This window comes from Cynocephalus volans, chromosome 4 (assembly GCF_027409185.1).
Source record: "Cynocephalus volans isolate mCynVol1 chromosome 4, mCynVol1.pri, whole genome shotgun sequence".
Classification (NCBI taxonomy): domain Eukaryota; kingdom Metazoa; phylum Chordata; class Mammalia; order Dermoptera; family Cynocephalidae; genus Cynocephalus; species Cynocephalus volans.
This window is the reverse complement of record NC_084463.1, coordinates 74,388,370-74,414,589: the sequence shown is the minus strand read 5'-3', so window position 1 is coordinate 74,414,589 and position 26,220 is coordinate 74,388,370. Positions and strand designations below refer to the sequence as shown.

Here is a 26,220-nt window from a genome sequence, read left to right as displayed (position 1 = left end):
ATTTAAATGGTACACATAGAAGGAGCTACTAACCTAATAATTATGGGGGGAGGGGGGTGATAATAGAAATGTTATTTTTCATATTTTATAAATTCATATTATATGTTTAGTTTTTAGCTATATTATCTTTTTTAAAAGCTTATGAAGTAGGTAATATTATTTCTATTTTACGAATGAGAAAAATGAACCTCAAAGAGTTGGTTAAATACTTGCTCAATTTAAACCATCGCTAAGTAGCCAAGTCAGCACTTGACTATACTTCCTCTGGAAATCCCAATGAATTTAAGCACAAGTAGAAATTAAACTAAATAAAGAAAATGGGGTGTGGTGGGGGGACATTTGGATAAAAGGAATACTATTTGTAATGTCCATCAGTTGGCTGCATAGGAAACACCTTCCTAAGATGATGTCTATGTAAATATTTCCAGTTCTCAGGAGTTAACCTATGACATCATCTTTCTTAAACGCGTTTGTGAAAATTAATAATTCAACTTTACTGAACATATTTTTTTGGTTGTAAATTCAATTAAGGCAAAACATGAAGTAGTAATAGATTGAGAGGGATTCTATTCGAAGTTGATATATCCATATATAAAGATTTGAAATTCGTTACACTGATCTTCCGTATGGATGGATAATCTTCAAGTCTCTGCTTGAGTATCTGAAAAGTTGAATAAATGTCAGTCTCCTCATTTGAAGCTAGGCAGGGCCAGAAGTATGAATATTTTTTTTACAATCCCTGATAGGTCTGAGGAAGCAAGGAAGGGGAAGGAAGGAAGGAAGAAAGAAGAAAGCAAGTGGGCATGAGAAAGACAGACAGACATAAAATATGGTTTCCCAAGCCTCACTGTAGATTAGAATTACATGTTGAGTTTTTTGAAAAATTCAGATAACAAGTCTTACTAAATAAATAACTCTAGAGAAAAGGGACCTTGGAGTCTGTTCTTTCAACCATAGCATAAGCAATTCTAACGCCCATCAGGATTTGAATGGATTGGCAACAATATTTAAATGTACAACTTCCTTTTCAAATTCTCTTATTGAATATCTGATAGTATGTCAGTTTAATTTGTCATCATTAAACTCCTGGTATCACTTCACCTACATCTTCAGAGACCTGCTCTTTCTGTAGTCTTTCTATTTCATTAAAGGCAAATATACTTTTCTAGTTGTTTAGTTGCTTTGGCCCAAAACCTTAATCTTTGAATTTTCTTCTCACACTTCATAATTCATCAGCAATGTCTGTTAACTCTTCCACCACATTTTTACAAACCTACTGCTTCTTACCACGTCCCTGCTAATGTCACTATCACTGCCATTCTAGTGCAAACCATTTATATCTTTTATGGCTATTCTGAAAATAGCCTCCTAGTGGATTTCATCCCTCCTGTTTCTCCTCCTCCCAGGCTCTGCTTTATCTTCACTCTATTGCTTCTCTACCCAGCAGTCAGAAAGAGTTTTCAAAATATATTTTCATGTGTGCTGCTCAGCCTTGTCACTCGCTAGCTCCCTTAAAAGGCTTTTGTTTTCTTCATAGCGCTTACCTCTACCTGACATGTATTTATTTGTGTATTCTTGGTGTCTTCCCACTGTAATGGAAGCTCCATAAGAGCACAGGCTTTTCTTTTTTTCACCTGGAATCATGCCTGGCCTATAGTGATCTTCAACCAATATTTGCTGAATCAGTGAGTAAATGAATGTGGCTTAGGTGTGTTCTAACTCAGGAAGTCTTCACTGATCAATATGATGGCTTTAGCCTCCCTCTCCCTTTCCTTCTTTACATTAAAGTATCCCTTTATCCCGCATTGTTTCATAGGTTTAGGTAAGTCTTCCCCATTAAACTGATCTTTGAGAATGGGAAATTGTCTCTTTTATCTTTTCTATTTTAAGCATTATTATAGTGCTGAGTATCTAATACCTGTTCATTGTATTTTGAACTGAAATGCAATTGGAATTGAAAGAATGAATGAATGGATAAATGCCAAGCATTCCTAAGAAATATTTCAGATCTTCCTGTAGTCATTAAGAACAACAGTTCTTTGCATATAAGAGGCTAATTTACAGTATATAGATATTTGGATCAAATATGTATGACCTTGCAATATATCTAATGTGTCATGAAGATTTTATTTTTTGAGCTTTGTTAGTAAAATAATCTGATCTGTCTTTCAACAACCAAATTTTGTGTATTTTCAGAGATCATCTATAGTTGGGTATTTAACGAGTTCCCTTCCTTTGTGGCTGAAGACAGCCGGCGGTTCATTTCCCAGGAGACAGGCAACCTTTATATTTCCAAAGTACAAACATCAGATGTCGGGAGCTATATTTGTCTGGTGAAAAATACAGTGACGAATGCTCGAGTACTTAGTCCTCCGACACCTCTCACGCTACGTGATGATGGTAAGTTGCCTGGCCCAGATTAAAATGGTCAGCCATCTCAAATGTGAAAAATAAAGATGTATTAGTGTTTGTCTAAGCACTTGAAACTAGTGCAAATAAAATAAAATAAGGCATTTGCCATATTTAGAAAGTCTACATTTTTTAGTCTGAGATTATGCGTGCCTTAGAATAAATTTTGACATAGGAAAATGATGATCCATGGATGAGAAATATTCACTATACTACTACTCTAATGCCAGTAAGGGAGCGAGAATATGAAAAGAAGAACCATAATAAAGACTCCACAGTTCTTTTCCTTGCTCTTTAGTGCCTCTATATAGCATATGTGTATGAATTGCATGCTTTTTATGGGTTCACTTTTCATTACATTTTTATTTTAGCTGCCTTTAAATTGAATATTCAGCTTTTAATACTTCATGGTATAGTTATAATTGTTATTAGTACTTTTCCAATAATAGGAGCAGTTGGAACTTTAACTTTTAAGTGCAATTCAGGCAGGAGTGATGATTCTATAATTAAAGGTATTGCCATCTATCTAAGGTATCTTCAAATTTAAACACCTCATTTGGATTTATAGACATTTACAGTTAAGTATTGCATAAAGAAGTCAAGCACTATATTACTGTTGATATATGATATGAAGCTTGCTCTGCCATGCAATAAAAAAAAACTTTACAAAGGCATTATTAAGAAGCAAGCATGAGAATCCTGATTGATTGAAGTTTTAAAAAATAGTCTATTTCAACACTGTGCATTTATATGCTTATTTTTTAGAATATTTGCTGCTGGAATGTATGCCAAGAGTGATATTACAAGACCTTTGCTTACTGCTTAGATTCTCATAGACTTCATAGTTTTATATATGAGATTTTACAAATTATAAAGTGTATGTATATATACTATGCTATATATATTTTGTATGTATACTAAGCTATACATACATAGTATTTATATTTTATATTTAGTATACACACACACACACACACACACACACATGCACACTATATATAATAGTAATAACTTTACCCGGTAGAGAGCACAAATGCAGTATCCATTTTAGGGATGAGGAAGCCAGTATTAAAGAAATGAAGGGTCCTGCCGAAGGCCACACAGTTAAGTAATGGGATGAAGGAATAGGTGGGAAATAAGAATGAAGAGTGAGAGACCAATTGAGAGGATTAAAACTAACCAGCCAAGAGGTGATAAAGTGCTGCACAAAAGCAGTGACAGTAGCATTGGAAAGCAGGAAACATGACGAGGATATTAAGAAGGTAGAATAACCAGGATTTGATAATTAAATATGGAGCTTTAAAGTAGGAGGAAGTTAGCATGTAATACAATTTCAAGGCTTTAGCATGTAATACAATTTCAAGGCTTTAGCATAGTATATGGAACAGATGATGATTCTCTTCACCAGGAAAGATGAGACAGGTGAAGGAATAGAAGGGTTGGTGAGCATGAGAAATTCAGTTTTGGATATGATGAGATGAAGTGTCCATGGGAAATGCATGTGTAAGTATGCTCTTGACATTCAGATATATATTCCTGATACACATACACATAAGAGAGGGCTAGGCTAGAAAAAGAGATTTAAAGAGTCACCATGTGTATTCCATCACTGTAGAACGAGTATGTATATATTATGCCAACTTCAGCATTATGGAAGAATATTGTAGTGGATTGAATTATGTCCCACCAAAACTCCCTGAAGCTTGAGTTGTGCCCCCCCAGTTTTATGTATTAGGTACTTGGCCCCCACTGTGACTGTTAAGAGGGTGGGAGATCCTATTATCATAATTGGTGAGTGGAACCTTGAAGAGAGGATTGGATTGTAGGACCATGCAGTAGTGAATGGATTAAAAATGGTGGTCAGGGACATGGTTCTGAGGGCTATAAAAGAGAGGAGAGTCTGTCTTTCTCTCTCTCTTCTCTCTCTGCTTCCACCATCTTGCAAGGTGAGACTTCTGGGTCTCTGTTGCCACCACCAGATCGACTTTGGACTTCTCAGCCTCAGAAACTGTAAGCAGTAAATTTTGGTTTTTTATAAATTAACCAGTTCCATGTATTTTGTTATAGCAACACAAAAAGGACTAATACAAATGCTTATAGGTTAAAATAAAAAAGGAAAAAATATGTGTTTTAAAAATTTATCTAATTAAAACCTGGAATTGAACTGAGTCTCTATATCCACAAAATTTCTGAGAATTTCGTTATTGATTCCTTAAGAATTTAAAGCATCCTTATCTGAAGTGTAACATTTTGCTGGCTTACCAATAATTAGTCCCATTATGCTACACATTTATTAATAATACCTTACATTTAGGTAGTGCCTGAGGTTGAGGAGGCTCTTCCAACTTCTTTTCACACAACAGAGCTCTTCTTCCACATTGCACTGATCATCAGAAGTGATTATTAGCACATGTGAAAGTCAGAATCCAAAAACCGATATCACCTTCACTAGTAAGTTAAGAGTTCAGTACCCATGTGCAACAGTCTCTCGCACTTTTATTTCATAGCCCAGATGTATCATTTAACTTTACCTTCTACCCTCCATGGTCATACATTTCAAGAATAATCTTTTGTTGATACTTAAATTCCCTTGTTCCTCTGTCTTCTATTCTTGCTTTGCAAACCCCAACCCCAATGAACTCAGTGATGCTCTTACTCTTTGACTGCCTTGAGAATCAGAGAACTGCTTGAAAAATTTAGAACCACCATGGGTCCATGATCACCAACTTCAAATGGGCTTTCAGCGTTGCCACTCAATCCTACAGTTTCTGTAGATGGCTTAATCTGCTCTTCTCTCAAAAGTTTTTGGAAGCTCCTCTGCTTTCCTTAAACTGGCTTGCCCCACCACCACCACTTCAAAAAAACCCTATAAGTTATCAACTTCATCTTCCTAGTAACAAAATTTAAATCTAACTACATCTCCATCTACACTATTCTTTCCCATCCTATTTCAGTAGAGATACGATACTGTTCCTCCTTCTATTACATCCAATCCCTCCATCCTTGACTGTCGATTTTCATTCCCTCTAGCCTTTTCAGAACATTGCACTATTGGTCATTGTTTCTTATATAACCAATGATATGTCACTAAACTAGTAAATACTTTTTAGTAATAATATTATTGAATTAACTGCAGCAGTAGACACTGTTGGCACTTTTTCTTTTAAAAAATCTATATTTTCAACAAATTTCTACTTGAGAAGTACTAAATATAAGGCTCAATAAAGCAAATAGAAAGAAGTAAAACAAAACTGTTATTTTAAGGTTAACATTTAACTTAGAAAAGAACAGGTGGGAAACATCTGCTAAATTTTGATTACATCATTCAGTGACAGTCTTATTTTTTAACAGAGAAGTTAGAAAATTCATCTCTTTTAAAATTACCTAAGGCTATTGTTTTCTTGGTGGTTATTTGTCTATTAATGTTTACTATTTATCAAAGATGTCTGTATCAAACACATCTATATTGAATAAATACAGTGACACAGAAAAGCAAACATAAAAAAACCTACTTACCCCTCCCTGCCATTAAATCCCACTCTCTAGAGCTGACCTTTTAACTCAATTTTTTCACACAAGGTTTTCATATAATGCTAGCAAATATCTGTTTTTCTTAGTTAGTCAAGTTTAAACAATAACTGTTTACTCCTTCATATAATGAGTATGAATATGCTTCTTCAGCCCAAATGTCCATCATCAGATGAGTGGATATGGAAAATGTGGTACATCTACACAATGGAATACTACTCAGCTATAAAAATGAATGAAATACTGCCATTTGCAACAACATGGATGGACCTCGAGAGAATTATATTAAGTGAAACAAGTCAGGCACAGAAAGAGAAATATCACATGTTCTCACTTATTGGTGGGAGCTAAAAATTAATATATAAATTCACACACACACACACACACACAAAAAAAAAAAAACCGGGGGGGGGCGAAGAAGATATAACAACCACAACTACTTGAAGTTGATACAACAAGCAAACAGAAAGGACATTGTTGGGGGGGAGGGGAGGAGGGAGAAGGGAGGGAGGTTTTGGTGATGGGGAGCAATAATCAGCCACAATGTATATCGACAAAATAAAACTTTAAAAAAAAAAAAAAGAATATGCTTCTTCTATCCTTTATTTTATATTTTTATATTTTAATAGTTTTCTATTACTTACCTTTTTAACTTTCATAATGGATAAATCTCTGCTGCTCTCAATACTCCTAAAAATAATTCTTAACTTTCTATTTCATGAAATTAGCCTATTTTGTTCCTACTTTTTTCTTTACCTTTCCTAAACCACTTTTATGTCTTTCTTTTGTCTTCGGTTTTTATTGTGACATTCTTTTCCACAAATACAACCACATCTTCTATACTTTCCTGTAGACTAATCCTAAAAAATTTCAAAACAATAGATACTTACAAATTATTATGAATAATTATTCAGCATAATATTGTTCCAGGTTTTAAGCCATTTTCTAGTTACGTATGCTACAGTGGATGTGTTTTTCATAAGGAGAACTTTAAATTAAGTATAACATAAAGGAAAATAAGGCTAATAATGTTAGTAAGATTGTGATACATTTTGGATGCAGTGTCTCTTAAAACTCTGCTGTACAAAAGCAGCTGGTAGTTTGAATAACAGTGTTCAGATATAAACATGTGTCCTCACAATGTACATGGTAATGGAACCATTGATGTGGCTAAGAAAGCACATGGAAAGGTATGATATGAGAAGAAAAGTGATCTTGAGACCAAGCCAGGAATAATGCAAATTACATTGCATTGTAAACAATAAAAATCCCACAAAAGATAATGAGAAGACAGAGAGATAACAGGAAGCACAGAAGAGTGCAGTGTCGAGGAAGCCAAGGGGAATGAGTATTTCAACAAGAAGTGGGCGTGTAGCTCGAGGGGGTGGACTGGGAGCACATATTTGTTGCCTGTCCCCTTCTGAGATCCTACAAAAAGAAGTTTATATGACCAGCGAGAATGCTGAAGGAGAGGAAGAGCATCAATAACAAATGAGACATTTTGATATATTTCTGAAAGAATAAGGAAGGATGTGAGTTAAAGGATTAAGGAAGTGAAGAAAACTAAAACCTAGGATAAGGTTTAAGGAATCTAAAGAAGGGGTTGAAGATCATGTGCCCACTGGATGCCTGAAGAAGCTCTGAAATAAAAGTTGGTACTCAGTGTGGATGTAAGAAATGGGACTGAACAAAGGGGGATTGAAGTTATATGTGTATCCTGAACAACTGTGGCAGTAAAATGTTGGAATTCCTTCCTTTCTCTGTCTTTACATGCAGAAAGACCAAAGGGCTTGTCTCATCATCATATGAATAAACTTTCCCTGGAAAACTAAAGTTTTTAATGTGGATGGTGGTGACAAAACTTCTTATTCTGACATTTGGTGCCCACAGCCTGGCAGCAAGTGATATGGGTTGAATGGTTGTCCCCTCTAAAGCTAACATGGAAGATTGATACCCAATGTGGCAGTGTTGAAAGGTGGGGCCTTTGGGAGGTGATTGAATCATGAGGGCCCTACTCTTGTGAGTGCATTAATCCAGTAATGGATTAATGCATTAATGTGTTATCATGGGTATGAACTGATGGCTTTACAAGAAGAGTAAGTGAGCACATTAACAAAGCAGGTGCAACCAGTTTCATGAAGTTGCAACTTGAGGGCAACCTGAAAGTGCAGGGGAGTTAACTGCCTGTGAGTCACCCTCAGGCAATGGGAGATGGACACCTAATGATATTCCTCCAAGGTGACCATTCTGAGTGCATTTCTAGTCCTGTGGGATCAAGCTCCTGCTGCCTGTAGAAGTGGTCATCACCATAATGCAACCTCAGTTTTCTCTGTTTCACCTCTCAATCCCACTCCATCCCTTACTCCTGCTTTCTGGGGACGAATTTCAAATAAACCACCTACAAGAAAATTTTGTTTCAAACTTTGCTTTAGAGGAACCCAAGCTAAGATAATGCATTCTACAATACAGTTTATTGTGTAAAGTTTTACTTTTACTTGAAAGGAAAAAATTTACCTGTGCATATATCCTCTAGGAGGTCTACATGTTTTCAAGAGAAGTGGAAAAACACAATGTTTTTAAAGTTATTTTTATAGCTAACTCTATGGTCACAGTAGATTAAATGTAATTTTTATATTCAAACCTCTGAAGAGGTGTTTACCAAGTTTGCAGAAATATCCATTATAATGCCTATTTCTGCACTGAAAGGTTTGTAAAAGTCAGCAGGAATTTCAGCTGACCATGGTGCCATAAATTTTTATTTTCAGAACAAGTGCTTAACATGTGCCAACTACTTGGGAAAACATTCAGAACTGTGTCCTTCTTATGAACATACTTTTCAATGACATTTTTCTGAAGAGAGACCAAATAGTGATTGGAAAGTTCTTGAACTAGAAATGATTCAAGCCTAATCTATGTCTTTCTTGAAGTAATTTTAAAAGTTTCCAATTTTTCACACAATATCTTGGTATGCATTCTGTAACCACTCTATAAGCTCAGTAATTTTTAACAGTAACTTTTAACTCAGAATTGTATATAAATACTGAGTCTGAGAAATTTGGAAGTCGGTGTGGTTTTCCCTGACGGTGTACCTATAGAACTGGTTCCCTTCTGAAGTGTGTAAGGGAAGCGTGGCTGAATGGGGTGTGTGATGGTCAGGTTCTGCTTTGACATTAGGGCAGGGAGCTGGCTGTATTAGTCAGTTTTCTGTTGCTTATCACAGAACACCTGATACTGGGTAATTTATACAGAAATAAAGTTTACTTCTTACAGTTTGGGAAGCTAAGAAGTCCAACGTTCAGCGGGCAGACCTGGTGAGGGCTTTCTTCTTGGTGATAACTCCCTGCAGCGTCCCGTGGTGACACAGGGTATCACATGGTAAGGGCAGACCTAACTGCGGTAGCAGTTGTGGGAGTAAAACTCCAGGCCATGATAATTTGAACTGTCACAGAAGAGGTATCTGAAGCATAGGTGATCATCAGTGTAGTTAATTTTCGCAGTCCAAGAACACTGGCCTGAAGAAAGGAACTCTATTTAATACTTATGTAAATTCCAACACCTTAATATTGAAGACTTGATTTTTTAATAAATTAAGACTTTCTATCATTTATCTATTCATTCATTGAATATGTTGCTTTCATTGGTTCTGTGACATACATACAAATACATATGTGAGACTTTTGAGGAGCTCAGGCACTAGTGAGAAAGATAAATTAGTATGATATAGTGCTATGATAGATATATAGGTATATGTTGCTGTGGTAACCCCTAATAGAAACATCTAACACAGGTGATACATCAAGGAATGCTTCCTGTACGAGGTGATATCTGAGTTGAGTTTTGAAAGTAATTTAATATTAGGTGAATAAATCAAGAGAGGGCACTTGAGTATCCATCAAATACAAGTGGAGAATAGAAAGACCATGACATAATTGCACTTCAGTTCAGTACAACTAAAACACAAACAATGAGGCTATATGAGGGGGATGTGAGGAAGCAGGGGTCATCCCATGAAGGGCTGTATTGACCTTGTTACCAAAGTGATGGTGAGGCTTTGGAAGATTTGAAGTGCATGAGCAACATGATCAGATTTTCCTCTGCTGATGCTGTGGAAAATCATTCCCATGTATTCACAAGAGTATATTACACACCTACTATGTGTCAGATATTTAGTTACATACAGGGGATATAATGGAGGGCAAAACAAACATAATAACTGTCCTTGTGTAATTTACAATGTAGTATGAGGGAGGATATAACCCTAAATACTGACAGGTTTTTTCGCTAACTGGGCACCCTAGGATCTTCCTGTCCTCACTCGGTGTCTTGATGAGGCCTATGTCCCAGGTCATTGCACTAAAATCAAAATGAAACCTAACTCCAGAAGCATTATTGAGTAATGCTTCCTAAGACAACATTCTCCAAGCCCCCTTCCCTGGGGTTATAAAGGTTTCATAGAGGTACAGAAGGATAATTTTTCGAAAAGAAAAGAAAAGAAAAAAATACAGGAGTAGGCCCTTTTTCATCTCTGGAGTTAGATAGCTCAGTAGAAGAATAATTGAAGTAGTAACTCGAGAAAGTGAGTGGGAATTGATTCAGACAGCAAGTAGAAAGATCGGCCTTCCTTAGAGGATTTATCAGTTGTCACAGTAGGGAAAACAGTAGAAAAGATTACAGGTATCGGTAATCTGCTACCTTTGGTGGCAGGAAGTCTGAGTGGGTTTTGTTTGTTTGTTTGTTTGTTTTGTATTGTTTAATGAATGAACCATAAGCAAAGTAATCAGCAGAGAATGTATGTGTAGATAACATATTTGTTTTTAAGGCAAGAATTGTGTCAACAGGAAATTATGCACAGAATTACCTAATTAAACAATCCATGAATCAACCCCATTAATTTACTACTTAATAATGCCAGTCCTGAGAACGATGGAAAAATATAAAAATGGCATGCACCTGAAGACTGTGGTAGGCTGAATAATGGCCCTCAAGATGTCCAGGTCCTTATTCCTGGAAACTGTAAACATTGGCTTATATGGTTCAGGGACTTTGCAGATGTGATTAAGTTAAAGATCCTGAAATGACGCCGTTACCCTAGAATATCTGGGTCAGCCCTAAATGTAGTCACAAGTATCCTTAAGAGAGAGGTGGAAGGAGATTTGACTGTAGATGAAAAGATGATGTGATGACTATGACAGAAGCAGAGATTGAAGTGATGCGCTTTGAACATGGCGGAAGGGACACAAGCGAAGAAATGCAGAGGTTGCAGATTTAGAAGCTGGAGAATGCAAAGCAATGGATTCTCCTTGAGAGCCTCCAGAGTGAAGGCGGCCACCTTGATTTAGGCGCTGTGAATCCTCTGTGTGCTCTGCCCCAGAATAAGCACAGACACAATGGGCCTCATGTTGCCCTCTTAGATCTCTGAGATATGGTTTAGCACTCAACGGTTAGATGCTGCAAAGTCATTCTTATTTCCTGATCAGACTGTTCATCACAAAGGAATAAAGCAATTGGAATAACTTTGGATGTTCTTAATTTTTTCATTCTCTCCTCTAAGTGCTGCTCCTTGAGTATCAAATGTCTTACGTTAAGCCCAGGAGACTTTTTCTTCTTCTGATCTTCGCTCAGAATTCTCAATTTATGGATAGTTCCCAGAGGATTTGGAAAGCTTGTGACAAGAACACTTCTACTTGGGTACATTTATCTATGTAAAGGAAGTGAATAATATTAAGGCTTTATGTTAGATTCTGCAGGAATAAAGATACTTATTTGACTTTTATTAATCTTTTATTTACTTTGCTATGTATGCGTCTCTTTGGAAAGCTTATAATCCTGATATGAAACAAATTAAATAAAAAACATCAACAAATCTTTGGATGATTTCTGAATGGAACAAATGCTTCATTTTCTCAGATGTCCTTGACAATCATTCATTCCAACAATTCAATTTCTCCTCACACAGACTTACAAAAACAATTTGAACTTCTATTTATGGAGATAAGGATTTTTATCAAGAAAAACAATGTGCATCATTTTATTAACTCTCTTACTATGTCTTAGAAACTTTGAAGAATTATTTAATAATTGCTCACCAACCATAAGGTAAATTTGCTAAATATGTATCTAATTTAGGCTTTTTCCTGGTTTTCCACATGAAAACCTGTCATTGTAATTCAGGAAATAAATTCCCAAAGAGCATAAACTTTTGATAACTAGCATTGTAATAGTGAATCCATCATTCATAATATAAGAAAAGTATGTGAACTTTGAGTTGTTTTTTTGCAGCGGTGGTAAATGTACATTCTGTTATGTTAATCTGACTTCTTTTTGTTTTCAGAAGTCTTGAGAAATGACTCAACACTCACTGTCTCTGCTGCTACACCTCCTCCCATTTAGTAATCTCCAATCTGGCATTGAGCCTCACCACACTACTCAGATTGTTTTCTCAGAATTAGTCAAGTGTCTGTTAATCAAATATTTCAGCATTTTCACAGCCTTCATCATCCGTGACCGCTTTGCAGTCAAATATTTTCTTTTCTTGACTTGCCTGGCAGTATGCTGTCTCAGACAGTTTCATTTGTAACTTTCACTGTCTCCTCTCAATCTACCCCCTATCTCAATCATTCCATTTACCAACTTGTCTGTGTGTCTATCCACCCATTGTGTAGCTGCTTTATACTTGGCTTTATTCCTAAAAGGATTTAAGGAGGTTTAGCCTATTAAATGCAGGTGTTCTTTCAGGACTATACTCCTGAGCCCCATCTATATTTTTGAATGTTTTCCTTAGTGGGTACTTCTATGTCTCTGTTTCCAATTTAGAACCTTCTCACAAACTAACTCCCAGCTAATACCTGTGCAGTTAGCGGCATTACTTTTCTCCTAGAAATCCAACATAAATATTTCCGGGTCAATTAGAGTTCTCCTAATTTCCTAATCACACATGACGTAGGTTCTGCAAGCCCTATAAATTCTACATCTGCAATGTCATTGTCATTCATTTCCTTCTTTCCACTTCTAATTATAAGACTCTTTTACCTCTCACCTAGGTCAGTGGCTTTCAACTTCTTGTTTCTACAGTTCATCACAGGTGAAAAATATTCCTACCTAAAATGCACTTTCAAAAGCATTATCGTATTCTATGGGCTGTAGCACAAAGAGAGGCCACAGGTATAAAACCAGGGAGCTAGTTGTAACACCACCTCCTTTACCACCAATTAAAAAAGCTTACAGAAAGCAAGTTTATGAGAGTGGCATCATTTCAAAGATTAAAACTAGAGTATATTTTGACTAATTTGGTTTGTGACCAGTTTATCTTGGATTTGATTAACCACCTACTTGATCTTGGACAAGAAACTTACCCTGCCTCAATTTATTTATCTGAACATGTGGATAACATCAATACTTGTCTCATAGGGTTATTGTGAGGTTAAATACATGAATACATGCAAAGCACTTAGAAGAGTGCCTGTTACATAGCAAGCTTTAGTAAAGCCCAGCTATTAACACAGTATTTCTGATACAATTCCCACAGCATTTCACTGGTGTGCATGTGGGTTGCTGCAATTAGAAACTACTTTCTTAGACTATTGCTATTTCTATAGTTTTTGTTTTTACTGTTGTTTACTGTGTAAATTCAAATTTCTCTATGTAGAATTCAGATTTCAATAGATGAAGGAGATGGTTGGGCAGGAGCATTAGTAGGAGTAGTTTTATATTCCAACACTTGCCTTCAATCAGGCTTCATTCCAAATCTGCTCCAGAATTGTCTGATTCCATTCCTTTTGTTCCCGTTCTCTCTTCTTGAGATATCTTCTTAATTTCTAGTCCTGTCTGCAAGTATTTGAATGATTTATGTAAGGTCACACAGATGGTTAGTTACAATAGACAGGAATAAAATCTACCATAGAGTAAGTATAGTTTACATTTTATTCTAAAAGGATTTTCTTATGTTTGTCCATATTGAAATTCATCTGCCACTTTCATAATACCACCCACACAGTCTTATGATATCTTTATGCAAATTATATCTACCAGCTTGATGTTTCACTCACTACCCAGTAGAGCTCAGTATCATCTGAAAATCTGGAGGTTGTATTAATCCCTTTTATATTAAGAGACTTTACAAAATAAGCTACAAGTGCTAACCCCAACTCAACCAAAGAAGACTATTCCATTTTGCCAATATGTGGCTTCCCATATCTGAGATATTTCACTGGCCATGACAAAACATTATTTCTCCGCATTATGTCAGTTCACTGTTGATTGATTTAAAATAACATTTAATAATAAAACTTCTCAATAACTTTTGGAAGACTACATAAATTACATTGAGAAGGCCAGGATTTAATAGTATGATCCTCAAACATTTGCATCAGAAAAATTTTCAGTGCTTGTTAAAAATGGACATATCGAGCTATACCCAATATCTGCCCAATCAGAATTTCTGGTGCAGTCCTAGGAATCAGCATTTTTCACTCCAGAATGTTGTAAGGTGAACAAATCATCAAGAAACATTTCTTTGTGACGATACAGGGAGTATCTCCCCAGGGGGCAGCAGCCCTCTTTCAACTGAAATTTCTAGAAATAAACTTCAATGATCTCTTTTTCCAAGGTGCCAGAGCACTGTCTCTCCCAGGTCCAGGGAGTTATTCAGGCCCTCACAGAACCACACTCAGCTAACAGGCTCTACAGTGACCTTAAGAGTGTTTTCCAGTCTATATAGACAGAGTCCTTCAGGAAGTTCCTGAAAAGAATAAAGTCCTAGACTTACTCTTTCCCTGGGTGGTCTCAGGAAAACCCGAGTCTTCAAATGCACCATCTGGACTCACGTAGCAGGGCCGTTCTGATTGTGGTATTCCTTTGGAGACAGGATTGAAGGAGGATTGGAAGAAAGAGGCATTTTAAGATCTGCACACAACATGTCTTCACCCTGTACAGGTCAGGAATCTGCCTTTTCCATAGTACTCTGCAGATATTTGATATATTCAGTACAATTAGGAGGCATTGAACTAATCATTACTTAAGTTTGTTGTTGGTGGTGTATTCCTCTTCACAGTTCTAAGTCTGTTCTTTATACTAGATAGGGTTTTCAAGCAGAAGGTGGGTAAAAGGCTGTAATGGAATCATGTTGGGGAGGATCTCACTAAAAATATAGATTCCTGGGTCTTTTCCTTAGGTATTCTGATTCAGTTGTTCTAAAGTGAAGAATAAAGGTATTTTTGACAAGCATCACTGGAAATTTCTTTGTTCAGTCAGGGTAGAGAACGTCTGACATTTTATTTTATCTCAATGAGTAACTGTGACTATATAGTGTTTGTCAAGTGGTCACAGTATTTCTGCAATTGTTCAGTTCTTTTGAAATATTTTTAAATGTGTTTAATTCATAGTTTTGAAGCATCTTAATGGTGCTTATTAAAATTTAGATTAATATGCTTTTTTTGGAAAGGTGCCCTCATAATTGAGTTGCCGTAGATAACAGTTGTTCTCTTCACTGTATTTAGACCTTTCTATTATTAATAATATGCTATTTTCCTATGCTTGCCCGTTTTTCTTATCTTGCCTTGCTCTGCTGTTCTTAATATGATTTACCTGAGTTTTCTGTGAACATCCAATAGGGTACTTAAAAATAATCATCAGTCTCCCTGTGAACCATTTTAAATTATTTCCTCCCGATTTTTCCCTCTGAACTAATTCTCACATTCTGCCTTAGTTAATTTGTCTAAAACTGAGTAACTTGTGGTGGATATTTTAAGGTTCCCATATCCTTCAAGGATATTGAATTTGCTATTTTGTGATCACTTTTATTATCCAGTATTAAAAATCACACCCAGGATATCAAGGGTTCTAAAACTACTTCTTCTGGAAAGTAATCTGTAGTATTTAGAAGTGTTTCTTCCACAGTTCACCCCAATGAGATATTTTTCAAATTTATTTTCAAATAACCAACTGATTTTTTTAAAACAGATGTACTGAACCTCATATATCCAAATCAGTGTTGTGTTCTTCAAAGCAGACATACAGGGAGGTAATTCACTTATAACAATATGATCTTGTCATTATTCAAAATATTATAAAACTCAGTGATTCATCTTACTATTTTATAACCCTTGTCTTTCAGTATTGTGGCAGAGATAGCAGCTGTGTATGTGGAAGGCTTGATAGTGATTAATGTTCTTCTTATGCACCAGTCACTGTGCTGAAAGCACTTCATAAATTCTTGCATTCAGTCATCACAACAAAATGATAATTTGAGCTTATCTTTCCTTTATAGTTAAACAACCTTCAACTTAAGTAGCAGTTTCTCTTATCCAAGATTGTCTGACTCCAAAGAGTACACTCCTAACCAGCATACTTTATTGCTTAGTTCCTAGCAGTTAAGAAACTTGCCCAAGGAAATAGTTGGAACTACAGCTCTAACTCACAGTGATTGTTTTTTCCACCATATCATCCTGCTTCCCTTATATCAATGCCACATTGGAGTCTTGGATTAATTTCATCAGTGTTATCTAGAATCTAATTTAAAGGGTATGGTTGGAGATAATCCTCACAGAAGCGATCAATATTTGCTTCTTCTTAATTTTGTTGGAATAAATGTCACTAAAGATGTTCTTCTAAATTCACCAAGAAAGAAAGAACCCATCAAATTTATGAAATTAGACAGACTGTAAGGAATAATGCACATAAGTAAAATCGGGGTTATGCTCGTCTTTGGGAATGACAGAATTCATCTATAGAGAATGTAAGGTTGCCTGCTACATAGTGTGTTAATTATCTGTCAAAATATCTGCCAAGAGAATACAGAGCCTAATTTTCTTAATAATTAGTAGGGTCTACATAATATTACAGCATGCTTTTTTCTTTAAATGTAGTTTTTATTCTAAAATGTCAGACCGTTAACAAATTTAGTTACAAAAAAAAGAAGAAAATGAAGAATGTGCTGAATCCAGAATCCAAAAGAATATTTCCATCATTTGCTGGTTTAATAAATAAAAGAAAGCCAACATAAATATTTTGCTATCATCCTAAGTTCATAATGATCAAATACATGTAGTATAAGTCTTACAGATGAGTGACTTATAAATGATTCATATGTGTAAATAGCTGCCCTACCACAAGTCAGCCACTGCCACAGGCCCTTCTAATTTTGCCTTTCTTTAAATGAAAGACATATCCTCAAAAAGCTTTTAGAGAATTTGAAATTCAGAGGTAAAGGAAGAAAACAAAGTTGGAAAAAAGAAAAAAAAGTAGGAACACTTTAAAGGCTCTAAGCTCAGAAATGAACTATCAGGCACTTTTGGCCAATTACAGCAAACCCACTGCTTAAAACCTCTCCCTCTCCATGACGTAATGCACCACCCAGGCTAAAATTGTACCAATTAAATAGTCATTTAGGTGAATAGGCATTATGTTTTTAAAAGTAAGATTCTACAGAGAAAATTAAAGATCAGTAATTTTCACTTTAGTGTATATTGGTTTTATTATATGTTATGGATTTTGAAATCTTACTGGGACAGCTTCCCAGAGAGAAAAGGAGTTTAGGTTATACAGAAAGAGAGGTAGGGTAGAATTTTGAAGACGATCATAGGAAGGAATTTAGCATCATTTGAAAAATGTATTATTCATATGTATCAACAGGGTCAGGCCACAGAGCTTTTGAGGCAGACTTAATTGGGTTAAAATCTGTGTTCTGCCTCATTTTAACTATGTGACTCACTCTCTCTAAACCTTGGTGTCTTGATTCATGTAACAGTGACTATATCTGTCTTTGAAATTGATGAAAAAATTAGATTAATTATAAACGGAAAGAATCTGGTGCAGGTCTTTTTTTTTGTTTGTTTTGTTTCTTGGTGCTGGGGATTCAAGAATGAAATGTCCTTTGACCCTCTAAGAGCTCATGGTCTTGTAGGGAAGAAAGATGAGGTGATGGTCCTGGTCACAACACAACGGGTGAAAAATGAAATGAAGAGGTGTCATATATTGGGATGCAAAGAGGACAGACATCTAACTGCACAGGGCCATCAGGAGCATGTGCACAGAGGAGTTGACATTTGCGTGTAGTGCTGAAAAAAGAAAAAGAGTTTGTCAATTTCCCTAATTCTGGGCTGGCATTCCAGTCAGCGAAAAACATATAAAAAGGCACTAGAGTAGAAAGCTAAATAAAAAGAAGTAAAACATGCCAAAAGAAAAAAAAAAACCACCTTCATCTTTCACATTTTTGTCTGAAGCTTGCTCTGCATCTATGAAAGATGCATATATAGGGAGGAGGGATAAGGACCCTTGCTCCTATGAACAGATGCAAAATAACTATGTTATTACTATAAATCACTTGCTATGAACTAGGGAGTATTTTGTGGGTTAAATAGCAACCAAACCATTTTTTATAGTTTTTTGTGGAAAATGTCTTTGACTCCAAAGCACTGATTTACTGCAGAACCCATGGAAAAGAATTCAGTTATTTAGTTTTGTGGAGAACGGCATGAACTTCCTGATTTCAACTCCTGGCTCTAGCATTTAATAACCATGTGACTTTGGATGACTAACTTTTCTGAGTCATTTTTTTTCAGAGATAAAATGAGGATAATATTCAAACCAATTCAAAGAGTTATGAGGATGAGAGTTGTTATATATAAGGGACTTAGAAGTGTACTGGTACATAGTAAACCCCATGTAAGGATTGAGTTCTGCTTATATTATTATATTGTCATTACTGATGTAACAGTGATAAGTGTATGACCTGAAATGTCATACTAGACTTCTAATTGTCATCTTAGGTTTTAATTTATCTCTGCAACTTTAGAAATATTTAGAAAAGTGACAAAAATAAGAGGAAAGTGGGTTATGACCTATAAAATATAATTCATACATCTAAGTGCCAGATATATAAAAAATTATAATACAATTAGAAGTAAGAAACAAGACTTTACAGATTATATTTGAATTTATCATTAAATTGCTTATTTCCCTAAAGCTTGATTTCACTAAGCCTATTTAAGCCCATGAAACACGCATATCTGTGGAGCTGGGATAGGGTAATGTATGACTTAAACAAGCAAACAAACAGATTTCTAAAGACTTTTCAGAGTTAGAAATTCAATACTTGTGTAACCAGTGTATTTGCAGTAAACAGTTATTATGGGTACAGTCCTGCTTCAGGTAGTCTTCTGAAAGTATTTATTCATACCCAGACAGAACTATGACAATTTGTATAAGAGAATCCCCTTTCCATTATGAATACTCTGCTGACTCACTCCTTTTTCAAAGGAAAGAAAAAAATATATTTTAGAGTCTATTACATACCAGTTCCTAGTTGCTGTTACTTTTTAATATGAGTAGCTATATTCAATAATTATATTTATTTGATGGTCAAATTCTTTTTGTCCTTCATTGTGGGTTAATAATGGATAACAAGTTCAACAAAGAAGAATAAGGAAACTAATTAATTTAGTCCTATTACTATATATCGCCAAGACAAAAAGAGATTCCTTTGTGGAAGGGAAGACTGGTGAAAACTCAAATATATTGTGACTTACTCACCTTCATGAACAGGCTTCAGACTCCATTTTATCAGTCTCAAATACCTAAGGTAAATATTCTTAATGATTAAGGAATAAACAACTGCATGCAATATAATAATGGGTCTTTTTAAAGTATTATTTATTTATTATTTATTTTTTGTCATATACACAAGAAACATCTATATAGAACCAAATACTGGTAAATTCCAAAGTCTCCCTGTATTAGTCAAGGTTCTCCAGAGAGACAGAACTAACAGAATATGTATATAAATATATGAGAGGGGATTTATTAGGGGAATTGGCTTGCACAATTATGGAGGCTGAGAAGTTCCATGACAAACTGTCTGTAAGCTGGAGACTCTGGGATGACAGTAGCATGGTTTAATCCAATACTGAAAGCCTCAGTTCCAGGGAAATGGTTGATGTAATTCTTAGCTTGAGGCCAAAGACCCAAGAACCTAGGAGCTGCTGGTATAAATCCCAGAGTCCCAAGACTGGGGAGCCTGGAGTTCTGATGTCCAAGGACAGTAGAGGAAGAGTATAACCCATCTCCAGGAGAAAGATAGACACATTCGCATTTCCTCTGTTTTTGTTCTCTCCTTTGCCATTTGGATGGTGCCTGCCCACATTGAGGGGGAACCTTTCCCACCTAATCCACTCAGATTCACACACTAATCTTTTCTGGAAACACCTTCATAGACACATCCAAAAACAATGCTTTACCAGGTTTTGAGGTGTTCCTCAAACCAATCAAACTGACATCTAAATTAACCGTCACACTTCCCAAAGGTATTAAAATCAGAAAGATCCCATGAGGGTTTAAGGAAAATTCTACAAAGTTTGTGATGTCTTCCTAGTCCAGAATAATAATAAATTCTTTAGTGTATTTGAGTGTTCATCATCATTCTATGCTATATGTATAACTGATGCTGAAAAATTAGTCCTTATCACTTGGCTTGTAGCAGACTAGGACTATCTATTTGTACAGAATTTATCATAATCAGAGCCTGTATGAGCCAAAAGTAATTGTAAGATCTGGCTCTAGTCACCAACAACTTATCACATTAGAGAAACAAGATGTGCAATTTCAAAATATTAAACAAAACAGAATTAAGTATAGATGAAACATGCTAATAGTAAATGCTGTAGGAGTTTATAGGATGAATCCATCACTGTGAGATACTGTGCTTATAGAAGGTATTTGTGAGGAAAAGGGATTTTATCTAGCCTTTTTAATGGTGAACATTTGAATGGATATATATAGGTTGATACCTTCAATATAACAAATTAATGAAAAAGTGTCATTTAGGAGATAATCTGAACACAGCAGAAAGCTTATGATGGTCAAGTGAAAACTAAGGTTGTAGAGTTAGCTTTGGAGCAGAGGTTTAGGGCTTTATATGCCAAAATAAAGATAGTGAATTTCACCAGTAAGGCAAAGGGAATCACTATTTTTTTTAAGGAAAGAAAATGAATGATATGAATGATAAAAATACTACTTTAGAAAGATTAATGTGGACTCATAGTATAGAATGGATTGGAAGAAAAAGACAGCAGAGCCAGGAGGCCAAGTACAAGGTGAAGGTAGTGAAGATTTGAATTAGAATTATGTCTATGGAGAGAAAAGGAAGCAACATGTACAAGAAATACTATAAAAAGTATTATGAAATCCCTTGATTTGCCTCTGAAACTCTCTCAAACTTCAAACAAGAAGTAAAGAAAATGTTTATCAGAACAAATGAAAGATAGTAGATCAAAATTTTAATAGAAAAATGAAAGCAACTATTCAATGTAAGAAGCCTATGGGACATGGAATCCAGGAGGGCCTAGAGTGACACATAGCCAGACAGAAGCTAATCTATGTTCAGGCACTGCAGATGCAACGAAGAATAAGCTTTATTTCCTCACTGATAGAAACCAAAATGCAATGAAAGAGATAGACTTGTAAACATCATTAAAATACACGAGATAAACACTAAAATAACCAACTGTGTACTGTGAAAACAAAGAATAGAGTAAAATTAGTTCTTTTAAAGGTTGTAAGATGAAATTTGAGTATAATTTTGAAAGCTGAATGGTGGTTTAGGGAGTGCAGAAAAGTACTGTGTGGCTGCAGTGTGAGATTTGTGGTGAGAAGATCCACTAAGTGTTAAGACTGGCAAGAGAGATAAGATTCAACTGTGAAAGGCTTTGAATGCAATGCTAAGGGATTCAGATTTTGTTTTAAAACGTTATTGAGCAAACAGAGTCCTTTAGGTAAGGAGTTAAAGTAAAAAAGTTTTGTTGCTATTTTTGTTTGTAATTCTTTGTTGCTTACTTGCTTTCTGCACAATAACTTTAGAAGTCATAGGAAGGAGAGAAGAACAGTTTGAAGTGTTGGTCTGTAGTCTTGAAAAATCTTTTGGGGAAAGAAATAATTGACACTGTGCCACAGTTCTACTCTTCTATTGACTAATGAAGTCCAAATGGATATGATATGGAAAAGCCAGATTTCTTTTTGATAAGCAGGTATGGTGAAGAGTTAAGAAAATTGCTGTACAAAATAAAGAGTTTGCTTCTAATGGCCTGGGGGTTCAAAGGATAAGTTATGAACACATCAGAAAGCAAGCAAGACTAAAGGAGAATTAGGAGTAGAAATGGGCTAGATGCGAAGGTTTAAATTTCATGCTAATGGATTTGATTCATAAGATAATTTGAATAGCTGTACATGAATAACTATAATACAAGGCAAAACATGATTGGTATCATAAGAAATAAAACATCATTGTAATCCAGCAGTAGGGGGACAAGATTTCTTGTTGGGGGAATTACAGGTCAGAAGGTTTATGTTTTGTTGTTTTTGGTTTTTAATGGGAGGGAGCTCTTTTTTATACTGTTTCTTTTTTGTGAGTTACAATTTGAAGTGAAGCTCACTGACATATTGAACTTTTTAGTGTGCATGGGAACATGTTAAGGTATTTTTAGACAAGGACCAACAGCATGTGTGAAGGCCCATAATCAGTTAAAGGTAAAGCATATTTGGAAAATAGCAAGCATTTCTGTTACATGGAACATTGGATGCATAAAGGAGAAGAGTGAGAAATAAAGCTGAAAAGATAATTCATTACTAGACCATTAAAGTCTTTGAGCGGAAGACCGAGAAATGTAAGCGTTAATGAACAAAAAGAAAGGATCTAGGCAATGCTTTTTTCAGCTGTTGGAATTATTCTTGTTATAATAGTCCCTCATCCTCCTGGTTCAGTGTTTCTCATTTACTAAATGTGTCATTCTGTCAATGTCTTGGTGACACCCATATTTACAGCAGTGATCCATCCAATGTCCTGGCCTCTCAGTTTCTTGAACTCTTTGCTTCCTGTGAACTTGTACTCGGCCCCACCTTAGCTTACTATTCCTGTGGCAAGAGGCTGAATCTTGCCATTACCAATCACGCTACCTTCAACAAAATCTCAATTTCAAGTAAACCGCTCTCTGCTTACAGCCTCTATTCCGTCCAAATAATCCTATTTAGTTATTTTTTCTTATTTTTTTAATGTAATTTTTTTTCTAGCTTTTTTCTTATACCTATCTTAAGAGGCTTTAATAACCACCACTCTTGCAAAGGTCACCAAAGGTCTTCACATTGCCTAAGCTAATGGACTGAATGAAAGGGAATCTAAATTAATGAAAATCAGAATCAAAGTAAAGATATGGATGGGAAAGATGTAATAGAAACCAAATTGACAGAACTTGACAATTGACTGATTATGGTGAAGTGGTAAGGCATTATCAGTTCAAGCATTCATTCACAAAATGTTTTATTATTATATGACCATATCCCAATAATTTAAAACAGAATACAGATGTTTATCTTTCCAGATTAGAAAATTACTTTGTTTTCCTCAAAATAAAAAAAACATAAACATTAAAATACATAAAAATAAAATGTTCTCAGTTCCTATGTCACCTATCACACATCTTTCACATGGTTGATAACAAGTAGATTCATTAATTCAGTCATTGCATATTCTTGAGCATTGGCTTTGTATCAGGCACTGTCTGAAGATGCCAAGAGAATACAATGATGTGGTTGGTGTCCTGGTTGAGTTTATAGATTAGAAGCAAAGGCAGATATTGGACAAAGGAATAGATGTGTGATCAGATGGAACAACCAATTATAATTGTGATTAGCTCATCAAAAAAAAAGAGAGAGAAATACAGAGTGCTATGAAAATATATATACATACATACAAATATATATTTTTTAACCTAGTGGGAGAGGAGAAGATGGGTAGAGGGTCTGGAAAGACTTTTCTGGAAAAGTAAAATTTGATGTATAACTAAATTGTCTACAAAATTGAGAATGACTAAATGAATTCTGTTTTGCCAACTACAGGAACTTTTCCTGGGGGTGGGGAACATAAAATAGTGAGGGGAAGTGGCTTCAGAATTGATGTAACCCTAGGTTTGAACTTCTCGCCTGTCATTTAATAGTTCAGTGATGTTGAGGGAGTTATTTAACCTCTATAATACCCAGTTTTCTCTTATTTAAAGTAGGAATAATCATATCTACCTTACTGTGTTGTGTAAGATAAAAATGACAATTTACTTGCATACATTTCACAAAGCGCCAGGCATATAGCAGGTGTTCAATCAATGTTTATTTCCTCCCTCTTTACATCTAGAGCCTTTAATGCACATAAAGCTGTGTGATGGGCTATGATAATTGACATTCCCCCTCTGGAAACATACTGCCTTTGAACTCTATCATACATAGGGCCTTTGAAATCAGTACAGTTTATAAAATAAAATACGTGGTGAGTTGTTTACAGAGCAAAATCAGAGCCTGGTATGTTTAGTATCTCAAATGTGAATCGTAACAGCAGGAATGCTGGCATTCTCAATAACAAAACTGCAGTGAGAAAGCAATCTGTGCAGATTAAAGTGTAAAAATAAACTTTTAACAATAGTTCAAACAAATCATTTGTCACATTTTCTCCCAGAGTTAAGCAACCAGGCAGCTAATCATCTGAGCTGGCAGAACTAATTCCTGCAGGATATCTTAAGTGTTTTGATTTGTTGGTGATTACTGTATGGATCGGTAGACAGCGATGAGCAAGATACCTTTGCGGAGGGAAGAATCCTTCTGAAGAATGATAAAAAATTAGAAATAAAAAGCAGTGCGAGAGTGTTCTCAATAGTTGCATGGGACAAAAGCTTACTCAAGTGAACCTAACTAAGTGACTTTTATTTCCAAGAAATAACATGACAAGATGAGAGAAACGAGACACTAAAAAATCCAAGATTAAGGTCTCTAATATGGCATGAGTTTATGGAAACTAAGCCTGGAAGGTAATTGAATCCAAATAGTTCAAGGACTGTCAGCCACAGGAGTTTATGACCGTTCCTTTGCTTCTTTCCCTATAGTGTGACTCAGCTATTACATACAGTTTTTCTACTCTCCAATTGTCTTAACCTTACTGCCCACTTCTAAATATGTCCTCCCTACCTTTCGGATGGGCGTCTGTGTGTGTAAAAACCATTTCCTCATAACTCAGGCTTGCCTTCGGTCATCTTTATGTTATTAGTATCTCACTGCCCCCTTTCACTTTCTTGTAGAAAGGACAGTGGATATGGCAGTTTATAATTAATTTGTCCAATACATTTAGTAAAGTTCACTCTATTTATGAAGTATTTTCCTTTCTCTTTTTAATGGAAAAAAATATTCTGGAAGACATAAATGTTTGAATGAATAGTGTAGAAATCACATTTTCTAGTTAAATCACAACTGTAAAGAACCAACTCTAATTAGAGTGGAAGACTCCCACAGAATTATTTTTCAAAGTATTTAATTATTGAATTAAGTATTAATATGTCATTTGCAAACATTATATTTTTATTTTGATTTAATTTTCTTTCAAGTCAGAATGTCATTCTCTCATTACTACTGGGCCCAAATTAGCTCTCAAAGAAGGGCCTTTGGCTGTCAAAATGAGGACGCTAATTTATTCAATACCTGATCTGTTGATCTGAATTATACTCACATAGGTTTTAGGGCAGCTTGTAAAAGTCAAGGTATCAAAATTTTTTGCCAGTTTCAAAATGTTCTTATTTGTTTTCATATTCAAAAAGGCTCCAATTCCTAAACACATAAACAGATAGACACACACACACACACACACACACACACACACACACCACACACACACACTCTCTCTCTCTCTCTCTCTCTCACTTCACAATGTCAAAGAAATCTTAAATAAAACACAAACGAGAAAAACACTCAAAAATTTTTAAATAATGGACTTTTTATAGAGCATTTATATTTTTGTTTCTTGGCTATATTTACAAAAAGTTTCTATAATTTTGTGCATAGAAATTTATGAAAATAGCAAACATATCTCCTTTTCTTAAAAATGGAAAACTTTCAACAAACTTCTCAAAGTGAATATTCAAGCCTCTGTTATCAAATTTTCAAAGTTTGCTCTATCTAGAAGATTATTTTAATGCCACAGAGAGCTTATGTTTGGGAAAAAAATATGTAGTTGCTTCCTTTAGGTCTCACTGTAAGATCTTTTTCTAAGTGATTGATGCACATAGAATGAGCCCTGAGATGATAGTGGAGAGGGATGGGTATATTTCCCTAAATCACAGTGGCAAGAACAGAAGAAAGTAAGGCTTAAAATTCAGTAATCAGAGGAAAGCAATTACTTTGCAAGGCAGCCCCTTGATCAATTTATTCTTGATGCTTGGGAAGGGAAAATAAATCTATTGGCTTCTCTGATTTTTAGAATATTTA

At 35.4% G+C, this 26,220-nt stretch overlaps 1 protein-coding gene across 1 annotated transcript in view; it reads left to right on the top strand.

Moving 5' to 3' along the window:
• The window catches only part of CNTN5 (contactin 5), a 473,778-nt gene that overhangs the window by 113,201 nt on the left and 334,357 nt on the right, over positions 1-26,220 (top strand). The window contains exon 6 of the mRNA XM_063094835.1: positions 2,197-2,400. Coding sequence (XP_062950905.1) covers positions 2,197-2,400 — 204 coding nt within the window. The remainder of the gene's footprint in view (positions 1-2,196; positions 2,401-26,220) is intronic.